This window comes from Oncorhynchus mykiss, chromosome 2 (assembly GCF_013265735.2).
Source record: "Oncorhynchus mykiss isolate Arlee chromosome 2, USDA_OmykA_1.1, whole genome shotgun sequence".
In the NCBI taxonomy this organism is placed as follows: Eukaryota; Metazoa; Chordata; class Actinopteri; order Salmoniformes; family Salmonidae; genus Oncorhynchus; species Oncorhynchus mykiss.
Window position 1 is genome coordinate 77,717,220 of NC_048566.1, and position 12,636 is coordinate 77,729,855.

A 12,636-nucleotide genomic window follows, 5' to 3' on the forward strand; every position below is an offset into this window, starting at 1 on the left:
AAAATGTCATGTTGAGGGTTCTTGAATCATTTTATCTTAAAATGCTATGTTTTATACATTAAGGATTTTATGTAGTTGTAAACAGCTGGTTCGTGTCCACCGTGAGATCGGAGGCTTGGCACTCAGCATTAAGGAGATAAATTGGGGGTAAGGCCCTGCAATAGCCTAACGCCCTGTCCGGGGGGTGTACTTGTACATCAAACTGCCTCACACTACAACAACGGGAGATGGGCTCCAGCATGTTTTATTTAAACCCCAAAAATGAATGGATTTTTTGTTGTGGTTGATTAATTCATTACATCAGTTTGGGCAGTCTACATTGTGGATCCTTCAGTACAGCTGAGAACAATTTCACTCCTGAGTCTCCTGGATCGTTCCCATTCAGATCCAGCTGCCACATGCGTGAGGGGGTTGACTTCACAGCTGAAGCCAGAGAAGCAAAGCCTTCCTCTGTGATTGCACAGTGCCAAAGCCTGCAGAGGAGAAGAGAGAAGCACCTCACTATCACAACTCTATGCAGTTGGAGATTTGTTTATCATGGGTGGAGAATAGTCAGAGTATGCAGAAAATATGATGCGTGTTGTTAAGCATTGCTTATGTCAAAACACCAGGTTGTTTTACATTCCTAGAGATGTGCAGAACCATTCATTTAGAACACAAAGCATGACTGTGACTAATGTTCATAACCATACTGTTGATAACAGGCTGATGCATACATAAGCCTGATATGGCCCTTACAGAAAATATTGTAGTTTTGAAACTGCAGTAGCAGTGCAGTTACACTGCACAATTACACTGCACAATTACTGCAGTCAAAAAATAACTGATTTTGGATGTAGCATACTGCGGTTATACTGCAATCTCTTTTCGTAAGGGGGGGGCTGTGTGTGATTCACTTCATTAAGTAGATTCATGTTTAGTTGCGACAGTACATTTCTAGAGATACAACTGCAAGTATCATTTAAAACACACAAGGCATGATATTCAGTGACTCAGATAATGTATGTATTATCTTTAGTGAGGTAATGAATGTAGATTAGTGATTCATCTGCTGTACAAAATATACTGCATGACTCACAACATGCTCAGACTATGTTCATATTGATAACAAGCTGATGTATACAGAAAAGCTTGATATAGTTATACAGTTGTATTTGTGTGAAAGTTCAACAGGTGGCAATAGCACTTCATTAGACAGATGCACATTATTGATGTTTAGTTGAAAATATTCACTTCAGTATCTCCAGCTGACAGAGTGGATGCTTCAGTACAGCAGAGAGCAGCTTCACTCCTGAGACTCCTGGGTTATTGCAGCTGAGGTTCAGCTCTCTCAGGTGTGAGGGGTTTGACCTCAGAGCTGAAGCCAAAGCAACACAACCTTCCTCCTTAATTCGACAGTTATACAAGCTGTGTGGAGAGAATTAATGGTATATCAACACGGTATGATTACAATGATGTAGTATATCAGAACTTTAAGGTTATTTCAATTCATATGATCTTGGTTACATACATTAATAATGACTATCAACTTTGTAATTATTCTATTCACATGTAATGCACTGTGAAGAACAGTATTCAGTTGTAATGCTTAATTCAGTGCACAAGTCAGTCTATAAAAATCACCAACAATAATGTTTGCTGTAGAGAAACTGGATCAAAGGTTTATATCTAGTCATCTTAACAGTCACCTTAATTTCTCCAGTTTGCAGCGTGGATCCTCTAGTACAGCAGAGAGCAGCTTCATTCCTGAGTCTATTGGTGTATTCTGGCTGAGGTCCAGCTCTCTCAGGTAGGAGGGGTTTGACCTCAGAGCTGAAGCCAAAGATGTAGATCCTTCCTCTGTAAGACCACAGTCTGACAGTCTGCAGATATAAAGAGATGGTATGATATCCATCAGCCTGAGTCATTGATTAAGGTGGGTGTGGCATGAGCAGGCAGTGATCAACAACGTATTTTACACTGATAGTAAAATATCAAGAGGCTTTTACATAAAAAATATTTTGTGCAAAATATCTTTATGTAAAGTATGTTATCTATTGGAAAAAATATATTTTAGACAATATTCAAAACGGAAATGTTTACAATTAGTTTCCCTGCTCACTTCAGCTTTGCCAGTTTACAGCGTGGATCATCCAGTAGAGCAGAGAGCTGGATCACTCCTGAGTCTCCTGGTTTATTGTTGCTGAGGTCCAGCTCTCTCAGGTGGGAAACGGGGATTGACCTCAGAGCTGAGAACAAAGCACAGCCTTTCTCTTCAACGTCACATCCTGATAGCCTGTAGATACAGGAGAAAACCTGTTAACTGACACCGATCACATATTACTAATCAGGTAATATTTGTTTTAAATACAGATGAGTTTCTTTCCAAAATGCTATATACTTAGTGGACAGTTTATTAGGTCTGGTCCATCTAGTACCGGGTCAGACCCCCCTACGCCTAGAGAACAGCCTACATTCTTCTGGGCATGGAAAAGTTGCTCAATTGGTATCAGGGGACCTAATGTGTGCCAGGCAAACATTCCCCACACCATTACACCCCTGCCACCAGCCTGAACCATTGACATCAGACAGGATGGGGCCATTGATTCATGCTGCTTATGCCAAATCCTAACTCTGCCATCAGCATGATGCAACAGGAACCGTGATTCGTCAGACAAGGCAATGTTTTCCCACGTTTTAGCTGATAGGAGTGGAACCCGGTGTGGTCGTCTGCTGTAATAGCCCATCCGTGACAAAGACCAATGAGTTGTGCGTTCTGAGATGCCGTTCTGCACACCACTGTTGTACTGCTCCGTTATTTGCCAGTTTGTGGCTTGCCTGTTAGCTTGCACAATTCTTGCCATTCTCCTTTGACCTCTCATCAACGAGTTGCTTTCGCTCACAGGACTGCCGCTGACTGGATGTTTTTTGTTTGTTGCAGTGCGTGAAAAACCGAGTTTCTGAGATCATGACGATCATACCATGCTCAAAGTTGCTTAGGTTAATCATTTTGCCTATTCAAACGTTCAACTGAACACTAACTGAATGCCTCGATACCTGTTTTATATAACAAACCATGGCCACCTGACTCTGTCTGTAGGAGTGAACCATTTTCGTGAATGGGGTGGTCTACCTACTGAATGTATATCCATTTTCAGAAATGGTAAATAGCTTTTATTGTTTAAAGAACTTAGTGAAATAACACACATCTCTTTTCATATCTAATCACTGCATGGGCTTGTTCAATTACAATTATTTGTTTGAAATCACTTGGTTACATTTCAGAGAGACAAAACCATGTTTATTTGCAAAACACAATATATGCGCCTCACTCTCAGAGAAATAAGTAGCACTGCTAGGTTTTACAGTCAAATTTAACATAACTAGATTTTTTTAGAAAGAACTGTACACATTTGTGACATCAACATTTTAAAACATGAATTAATACAGTAACATGAGTTCTGTATGTAAAATATTTACATTGGACATTTAGCAAATGCTCTTATCCAGAGCGACTTACAATTAGTGTATTCATCTTAAGATACGGTAGCTAGGTGAGACAACCACATATCACAGTCACATATACAGGGTATGAAGATTCCATTCCAGCTAAACAATATATAGCGTTTGAGAGACAACCACATATATTTACCCTCCCCAACAAATATTTGAATATACACCTCAAATTTATAATAAAAATAAATCTGAGAACATTAATATTTTACACACTTTAACCTCTTAGTGATCCCTTCGCACCCATATTGCTGGAGAAAAAACACAGAATTCTTTAAAAAAATTGGTGGATATAACATTTTGGAAATATACTCTTCAGATGCTAATATCTTAATAGTTATCAACTAATGGTTATTTGGTAACACGACCAGGGACTCAACATAAAACCCATATGGTTCAGTTATGTGTATTGTTCACTCTGTAGATTATTCCTCAGTAGCTGTACAACATAACAATACAAACTTGAATTAACTAAACCATATAGGTTTCTTGTTGAGTCCATTTAGGATGATGAGAGTAATTAGTATGTTTAATTCAGTGAGTCACATTATCTATAATTTCAATTTTGTATCTTGAGTTATTGCCATACACTCACCTTAGTTTCTCCAGTTTAAAGAGTGGATTATTTAGTACAGAGAAGAGAGGCTTCAAATTTGAGTCTTCTGAGAATTGCAGGTCCAGTTCTCTCAGGTGTGAAGGGTTTGATCTAAGAGCTGAACCCAGAGAAGCGAAGTCTTGCTCTGGGACACTACAGCTGCAGATAGAGAAAGATTATATCTTAATTCATTCTGTTTACATTGATCTGCATTATTCATTTATGGGATATAATACTACACTCTTAGAAGAAAAGGTGCTATCATAAAAGGGTTCTTCAGCTGTCCCCATAGGAGAACCCTTTAAATAACCCTTGGTTCCAGGTAGAACCCCTTTGGTTCAAAGTAGAAATGTTTGGGGTTCCGTGTAGAACCCCGTTTCTTCCTGGAACAAAATAGGGTTCTCCGATGGGGACAGCCAAAGAATCCTTTTTTCTAAGAGTGCAGTTATTCTGACAATATCTGGAAAATAGAACATTGTGTTGACTTTAATTTCTAAGATGTGAGACGGGCCTTGGTTGTGTTTCAAATTGTCAAAATAGTGTGCTACTACCAATCATTAAGATAACTTATCACCTCACATCAGTTTCTCCAGTTTACAGCGTGGATCCTTCAGTGCAGCAGAGAACAGCTTCAGTCTAGAGTCTTGTGAGTAACCAGCCACATTCAGCTCCCTCAGGTGTGAGGGGTTTGACCTCAGCGCTGAGGCCAGATTAGAAAAGCCTTCCCCTTGATAATCAGAGTGATGGAGACAGAGTCTGCAGACAAAGAGAGAAGCTCTTCATTCACTACTACAGTAATATACAGTAACATAATACATACAATGCCACAACTATTACGCTTGTACTCACTCCACTCTTACTGCTACATACAGTGGGGAGAACAAGTATTTGATACACTGCTGATTTTACAGGTTTTCCTACTTACAAAGCATGTAGAGGTCTGTAATTTTTATCATAGGTACACTTCAACTGTGAGAGACGGAATTTAAAGCAAAAATCCAGAAAATCACATTGTATGATTTTTAAGTAATTAATTTGCATTTTATTGCATGACATAAGTATTTGATCACCTACCAACCAGTAAGAATTCCGGCTCTCACAGACCTGTTAGTTTTCTTTAAGAAGCCCTCCTGTTCTCCACTCATTACCTGTATTAACTGCACCTGTTTGAACTCATTACTTGTATAAAAGACACCTGTCCACAGGACAATAGGCAAGCAGCTTGGTGAGAAGGCAACAACTGTTGGCGCAATTATTAGAAAATGGAAGAAGTTCAAGATGACGGTCAATCACCCTCGGTCTGGGGCTCCATGCAAGATCTCACCTCGTGGGGCATCAATGATCAAAGGGGACAGGACAACTGCACCGTATTGAGGGGAGGATGGATGGGGCCATGTATCGCGAGATCTTGGCCAACAACCTTCCCTCAGTAAGAGCATTGAAGATGGGTCGTGGCTGGGTCTTCCAGCATGACAACGACCCGAAGCACACAGCCAAGGCAACTAAGTAGTGGCTCCAAGAACTACAGGAAACGTATGATCTCTGTAATTACAAACAAAGGTTTCTGTACCAAATATTAAGTTCTGCTTTTCTGATGTATCAAATACTTATGTCATGCAATAAAATGCAAATTAATTACTTAAAAATCATACAATGTGATTTTCTGAATTTTTGTTTTAGATTCCGTCTCTCACAGTTGAAGTCTAACTATGATAAAAATTACAGACCTCTACATGCTTTGTAAGTAGGAAAACCTGCAGAATCGGCAGTGTATCAAATACTTGTTCTCCCCACTGTATACTTTTACATGTTGGTCCTTCAGCAGAATGATAATGTAAAAAAATGATAACATGTACCAGTAAAAGCAGAGAACAAGTGTAATAGTTGTGGTGTTGTACAGTATGTCCTACATAGCTGCATGTGTTTCTCAAATAAATGATCTAATATGATAGTACTAGTAACAGATGTTTACAGTACCATCTAAGGAACAATATGGTCAATATGTCACATTTTACCTCAGTATCTCCAATTTACAGAGTGGATCTTCCAGTACAGCAGAGAGCTGCCTCACTCCTGATGAAGCCATTTCATAATTGTGGCGCAGGTCCAGCTCTCTCAGGTGTGAGGGGTTTGACTTTAGAGCTGAAGCCAGAGAACAGAAGCCTTCCTCTGTGACACTACAACCTACCAGCCTGCAGACAGAGAAGCTTTTCTTTACCTCACTGTAAAACTGACATACTGGAATTGACCCCAAGCCTGATGCACTCACTGTACAGTAAGTCCCTTTGGATAAAGCACCTGCTAAAATGGTGTATATTATTCATCATTAACACTACAACTGCAACTAAAACAAGGTGGTTCTGGAAATATTGTTTATCATATCCACACCTCAGTGTTTCCAACCGACAGAGTGGATCATCCAGCACCACAGAGAGCTCCTTCACTCCTAATTTTACTTCGGAATTCCAGTCTAGATCCAGCTCTCTCAGGTGTGAGGGGTTTGACCTCAGAGCTGAAGCCAGAAAAGTACAGCCTTCCTGTGTGACACTACAGTGTGACAGCCTGCAAAGGAAGAGGGATTTCTTCACTACACATAAAAATAACGTAGGAATAAATGTCCAAATATCTCAACTGAAAACATCTAAAGCCTAATATAACATAACACCGGAACAATTATTATTGTTTTACTTCGTGAGTTGTGACAGTATTTACCTAAGTCTCTCCAATTTACAATGTGGATCCTTCAGTACAGCAGAGAGCCTCATCACTGCAGAGTCTCCTAAGGTGTTTTTGCTCAAGTCCAGCTCTCTCAGATGTGAGGGGTTTGACATCAGAGCTAAAGCCAGAAAACCAAAGCCGCCTTCTTTGACAACACACCATGATAGACTGCAGTATAAGAGAAAAGTAAAAAAAAAAAAATGAAAACAGTAGACTACTGTATTCTCAGTAGAAACTATTCTGGCAACCTATGTGAGAATGCTGTTCATCGACTACAGCTCAGCATTTAACACCATAGTACCCTCCAAACTCGTCATCAAGCTCGAGACCCTGGGTCTCGACCCCACCCTGTGCAACTGGGTACTGGACTTCCTGACGGGCCGCCCCCAGGTGGTGAGGGTAGGTAATAACATCTCCACCCCGCTGATCCTCAACACTGGGGCCCCACAAGGGTGCGTTCTGAGCCCTCTCCTGTACTCCCTGTTCACCCACGACTGCGTGGCCACGCACGCCTCCAACTCAATCATCAAGTTTGCGGACGACACAACAGTGGTAGGCTTGATTACCAACAACGACAAGACGGCCTACAGGGAGGAGGTGAGGGCCCTCGGAGTGTGGTGTCAGGAAAATAACCTCACACTCAACGTCAACAAAACTAAGGAGATGATTGTGGACTTCAGGAAACACCCCCCTATCCACATCGATGGAAACGTTGTGGAGGGTAGTAAGTTTTAAGTTCCTCGGTGTACACATCACAGACAAACTGAATTGGTCCACCCACACAGACAGCATCGTGAAGAAGGCGCAGCAGTGCCTCTTCAACCTCAGGAGGCTGAAGAAATTTGGCTTGTCACCAAAAGCACTCACAAACTTCTACAGATGCACAATCGAGAGCATCCTGTCGGGCTGTATCACCGCCTGGTACGGCAACTGCTCCGCCCACAACCGTAAGGCTCTCCAGACGGTAGTGAGGTCTGCACAACGCATCACCGGGGGCAAACTACCTGCCCTCCAGGACACCTACACCACCCGATGTCACAGGAAGGCCATAAAGATAATCAAGGACAACAACCACCCGAGCCACTGCCTGTTCACCCCGCTATCATCCAGAAGGCGAGGTCAGTACAGGTGCATCAAAGCTGGGACCGAGAGACTGAAAAACAGCTTCTATCTCAAGGCCATCAGACTGTTAAACAGCCACCACTAACATTGAGTGGCTGCTGCCAACACACTGACTCAACTCCAGCCACTTTAATAATGGGAATTGATGTAAAATATATCCCTAGCCACTTTAAACAATGCTACTTAATATAATGTTTACATACCCTACATTATTTATCTCATATGTATACGTATATACTGTACTCTATATCATCTACTGCATCTTTATGTAATACATGTATCACTAGCCACTTTAAACTATGCCACTTTGTTTACATACTCATCTCATATGTATATACTGTACTCGATACCATCTACTGCATCTTGCCTATGCCGCTCTGTACCATCACTCATTCATATATCTTTATGTACATATTCTTTATCCCTTTACACTTGTGTGTATAAGGTAGTAGTTTTGGAATTGTTAGCTAGATTACTCGTTGGTTATTACTGCACTGTCGGAACTAGAAGCACAAGCATTTCGCTACACTCGCATTAACATCTGCTAACCATGTGTATGTGACAAATACAATTTTATTTTATTTGAACTCTAATACTTACAACAAAACTGTAACTACTCTAGCCAACCTGTTACATGTCCAGCCTGCTCTCCCCCAGGTCTAACTCTACTCTAGCCAACCTGTTACCTGTCCAGCCTGCTCTCCCCCAGGTCTAACTCTACTCTAGCCAACCTGTTACCTTCCCAGCCTGATCTCCCCCAGGTGTAACTCTACTCTAGCCAACCTGTTACCTTCCCAGCCTGATCTCCCCCAGGTGTAACTCTACTCTAGCCAACCTGTTACCTGTCCAGCCTGCTCTCCCCCAGGTGTAACTCTACTCTAGCCAACCTGTTACCTTCCCAGCCTGATCTCCCCCAGGTGTAACTCTACTCTAGCCAACCTGTTACCTGTCCAGGCTGCTCTCTCCCAGGTATAACTCTACTCTAGCCAAACTGTTACCTGTCCAGGCTGCTCTCCCCAGGTGTAACTCTAGCCAACCTGTTACCTGTCCAGCCTGCTCTCCCCCAGGTCAAACTCTACTCTAGCCAACCTGTTACCTGTCCAGCCTGCTCTCCCCCAGGTATAACTCTACTCTAGCCAACCTGTTACCTGTCCAGCCTGCTCTCCCCCAGGTATAACTCTACTCTAGCCAACCTGTTACCTGTGCAGCCTGCTCTCTCCCAGGTATAACTCTACTCTAGCCAACCTGTTACCTGTCCAGCCTGCTCTCTCCCAGGTATAACTCTACTCTAGCCAACCTGTTACCTGCCCAGCCTGCTCTCCCCAAGGTCTAACTCTAGCCAACCTGTTACCTGTCCAGCCTGCTCTCTCCCAGGTATAACTCTACTCTAGCCAACCTGTTACCTGCCCAGCCTGCTCTCCCCAAGGTCTAACTCTAGCCAACCTGTTACCTGTCCAGCCTGCTGTCCCCCAGGCAAAAGACAACTGAGCACCTAAGTACACTTTCCAGGAACTCCCTTCAACTAGGAATGTTCCATCATGATAGCCCCAAAACACATTCCTACCATAAATGCAGAATTTCCCATGGACATATAACATCATAAACACACACTTCAACAACTTCTACTTTAAGTCACACAATACATATTCACTTCAGACAAACACACAAGGTAGGTTAAATTATATGATTATACTCTACCAACACTTCAATCATTATTCTGATAATATATTTCACATTGCTAGAGCATGTACGTTTAAAATGGGCAGCTTTATACATGGTAAAAACATGGTTAACAAGTTCAATTTTTTTTAGGAACTGGCTTGCACAACTAACACTTGACTTTTGCGCCTTACGTCAAAGTATTGTTGGCAAACGGAACGCGCTACTCAATCCAACATATTCTCTTTTGTTTCGGGATTCTTGGCTATACCTTGAAGAGATACAATAAAAGAGTCATTTGTTTCAGTGTCATTGACATGTGCTCCATTACAAAGGGAGACTGTTCAAACATTATCATTATAAAACATAACATTGTGTTTACGTCAATACATACAGTACATATGAACTTATATTCAAATGGTGAAAGGTGTGACCAATGTCATGATTATTATAAAATATTGGTTAAGAAAATATTCAGTTAAGCATATTCAGTTATCCCCAGGTGAAATCTGTCAAATTATTGTTTAAAGTGAATTTGGTTTAGCTTGGAGTAAAGTATTTGGAAGTACAGACCCCAAACCTCCATTCTCACCTTAGTGTCTCCAGTTTACAGCGTGGATCCTCCAGTACAGCCGAGAGCAGCATCACTCCTGCGTCTCCTGGTTCATTGTCAGTCAGGTCCAGCTCTCTCAGATGAGAAGGATTTGACCTTAGAGCTGAAGCTAGAGAAGCACAGCTATCCTCTGAGATTCTACAGCACGATAGCCTTGAGAGAAAATAATATTTCAGTCCGAAACTTTTCAACATAAAATAAGTTTCTAATTTAATATTCAAAGCTATTCAATTAACAACTACAAAAATGCAAATGTAACTTTTTCAGACCAAATAAACAGTGGATATAAAAAAAATGAGAAAGAAATGTTAGTGGAAAATGTCCTCTAAATTCCACACTCACCTCAATGTCTGCAGTTTACAGTGTGGATTCTCCAGTACAGTAGAGAGCAGCTTCACTCCTGAGTCTCCTGGGTTATTCCCACTCAAATCCAGCTCTCTCAAATGTGAGGGGTTAGATCTCAGAGCTGATGCCAGAAAAGTACAGCTTTTCTCTGTGATTCTACAGTTTGACAACCTGCGGTAAGAGAAACAGCCGCTTGTCTATTAGACCATTTCAACACATCGCAGAACAAATTAAGAGGCAGACATGTACTTGGCGGGGGGCATGTACTGGTCTAAACACCAGCTTATTGAACATGATCTATGCACTAGGTACATTTCTATATGACATCTGTTTAGTATGATACTGTATCTAGTACAACAGGTTTAGATAATATTCATTCAAATAAGATAAAAATATAAATGAAAATGTTAAAATGTTGTATAGCAATTAACATTAGTTTAGTTTGTTATGACCGTATTCACCTCAGTGTCTTCAGTTTACAGTGAGAATCCTCCAGTACAGTAGAAAGTAGCTTAATTCCTGAGTCTCCTGGGTTATTGTAGCTCAGGTCCAGCTCTCTCAGGTGAGAAGGGTTTGACTTCAGAGTTAAAGTCGGAGAAGCACAATCTTTGTTTGTGAAATCACAGTTTGACAGCCTACACAGAGACAACAGATCAATCACTCTCTCACTGTAAACCGAGATGTATAAATCTGTGAAATTACCACAGCAAATTATTAAATATTCTAAATTATTTTAATATGTTAGACCATGACAGTAACCCAATGTATCAGAGTGTGTCGTGTAATCTATTGAAAGTATCAATGACTATATGATCAGCATTAAAACAATGTTTTTTTAATTTACACTGACCTCAGTATCTCCAGTTTACAGTGTGGATCCTCCAGTACAGCATATAGGAGCTTCACTCCTGAGTCTCCTGGGTTATTGTAGCTCAGATCCAGCTCTCTCAGCTGAGAGGGGTTTGATCTCAGAGCTGAGGCCAGAGAAGCACAGCCTTCCTCTGTGACTCCACAGGCTGACAGGCTGCAGAGAAATAATATATTTTAAATTCTTAACACTCAATACAATGCTACACACATGACGTTCTTTGTTTTATTCTTCCATGGCAACTGAGGGCAGTAAAGATGACTCCTAATTTGTATAGATTACTTTTGTATACTCTTATTGCAGGTTTATTAAGTCTCATGGTTTTCAGAACTTACTATCAGGTGAATTATTACACTTAGGACAAAATAATGATAATTGTAAGATTTTCACACATACAAAAAAAACTTTAGAGAATAATTCTTAGTGATAAGAGATTTTGTGAATGCAGGCCCAGAGTCATTTAGAAACATGAAGACTATAGAGTCCTATGGCCAAGTCATATATATACACATAACACACACACACACACACACACACATACATACATACACACACATACATTTATATATATATATATATATATATATAAATGTAACAGAGAAATGACCCCACCTTAATGTCTCCAGTTTACAACTTGGATTCTCTAGGACAGTACAGAGCAGCTTCACTCCTGAGTCTCCTGGGTTATTGTAGCTCAGATCCAGCTCTCTCAGCTGAGAGGGGTTTGATCTCAGAGCTGAGGCCAGAGAAGCACAGCCTTCCTCTGTGACTCCACAGGCTGACAGGCTGCAGAGAGAAAATCTCTTCACTCTTTACACTCAATACAATGCCACACTAATTTGATTCCTCCATGGCAACAGTGGCCAGTGAAAAAAAAAAACTCTTAACTTGTTTAGATTCCTTTTGAATAACAAATTAGATTTCACACACAAAAAACTAAACAATCATTCTTAATGATAAAAGGTTTTGTGAATACAGGCCCAGACATCTCTCAGGGAAAGTAGCCTACCTCAATGTCTCCAGTTTACATAGCGGATTATCCAGGCCTGTAGAGAGCAGCTCCACTCCGGAATCCTGGAGGTCATTCTCACTCAGGTCCAGCTTTATCAGACTAGAGGAGCTTGAGCAGAGAGCTGAGGCAAGGGCTCCACAGGACATAACTGAGAGGCTACACTTATTTAACCTGGAAGAAAATTGGAGTAAGAAAGTATAAAAGTCATTCAT

At 41.0% G+C, this 12,636-nt stretch overlaps 1 protein-coding gene across 5 annotated transcripts in view; it reads right to left on the reverse strand.

Moving 5' to 3' along the window:
• Positions 1–12,636, reverse strand: part of LOC110496686 (NACHT, LRR and PYD domains-containing protein 3) — a 29,332-nt gene that overhangs the window by 1,522 nt on the left and 15,174 nt on the right. For 3 of the 5 annotated variants that reach the window (XM_021572732.2, XM_021572717.2, XM_021572724.2), the window contains exons 10-24: positions 12,422–12,595; positions 12,025–12,198; positions 11,395–11,568; positions 11,006–11,179; positions 10,542–10,715; positions 10,179–10,352; positions 6,800–6,973; positions 6,476–6,649; positions 6,103–6,279; positions 4,667–4,843; positions 4,088–4,246; positions 2,102–2,275; positions 1,689–1,862; positions 1,234–1,407; positions 300–473 (exon numbers count right to left, since the gene is read on the reverse strand). In XM_021572732.2, coding sequence (XP_021428407.2) covers positions 300–473; positions 1,234–1,407; positions 1,689–1,862; positions 2,102–2,275; positions 4,088–4,246; positions 4,667–4,843; positions 6,103–6,279; positions 6,476–6,649; positions 6,800–6,973; positions 10,179–10,352; positions 10,542–10,715; positions 11,006–11,179; positions 11,395–11,568; positions 12,025–12,198; positions 12,422–12,595 — 2,601 coding nt within the window. Of the gene's footprint in view, positions 1–299; positions 474–1,233; positions 1,408–1,688; positions 1,863–2,082; positions 2,276–4,087; positions 4,247–4,661; positions 4,844–6,102; positions 6,280–6,475; positions 6,650–6,799; positions 6,974–10,178; positions 10,353–10,541; positions 10,716–11,005; positions 11,180–11,394; positions 11,569–12,024; positions 12,199–12,421; positions 12,596–12,636 lie in introns of those variants that run through there. The other 2 variants (XM_036956013.1, XM_021572740.2) reach the window with 2 other exon arrangements.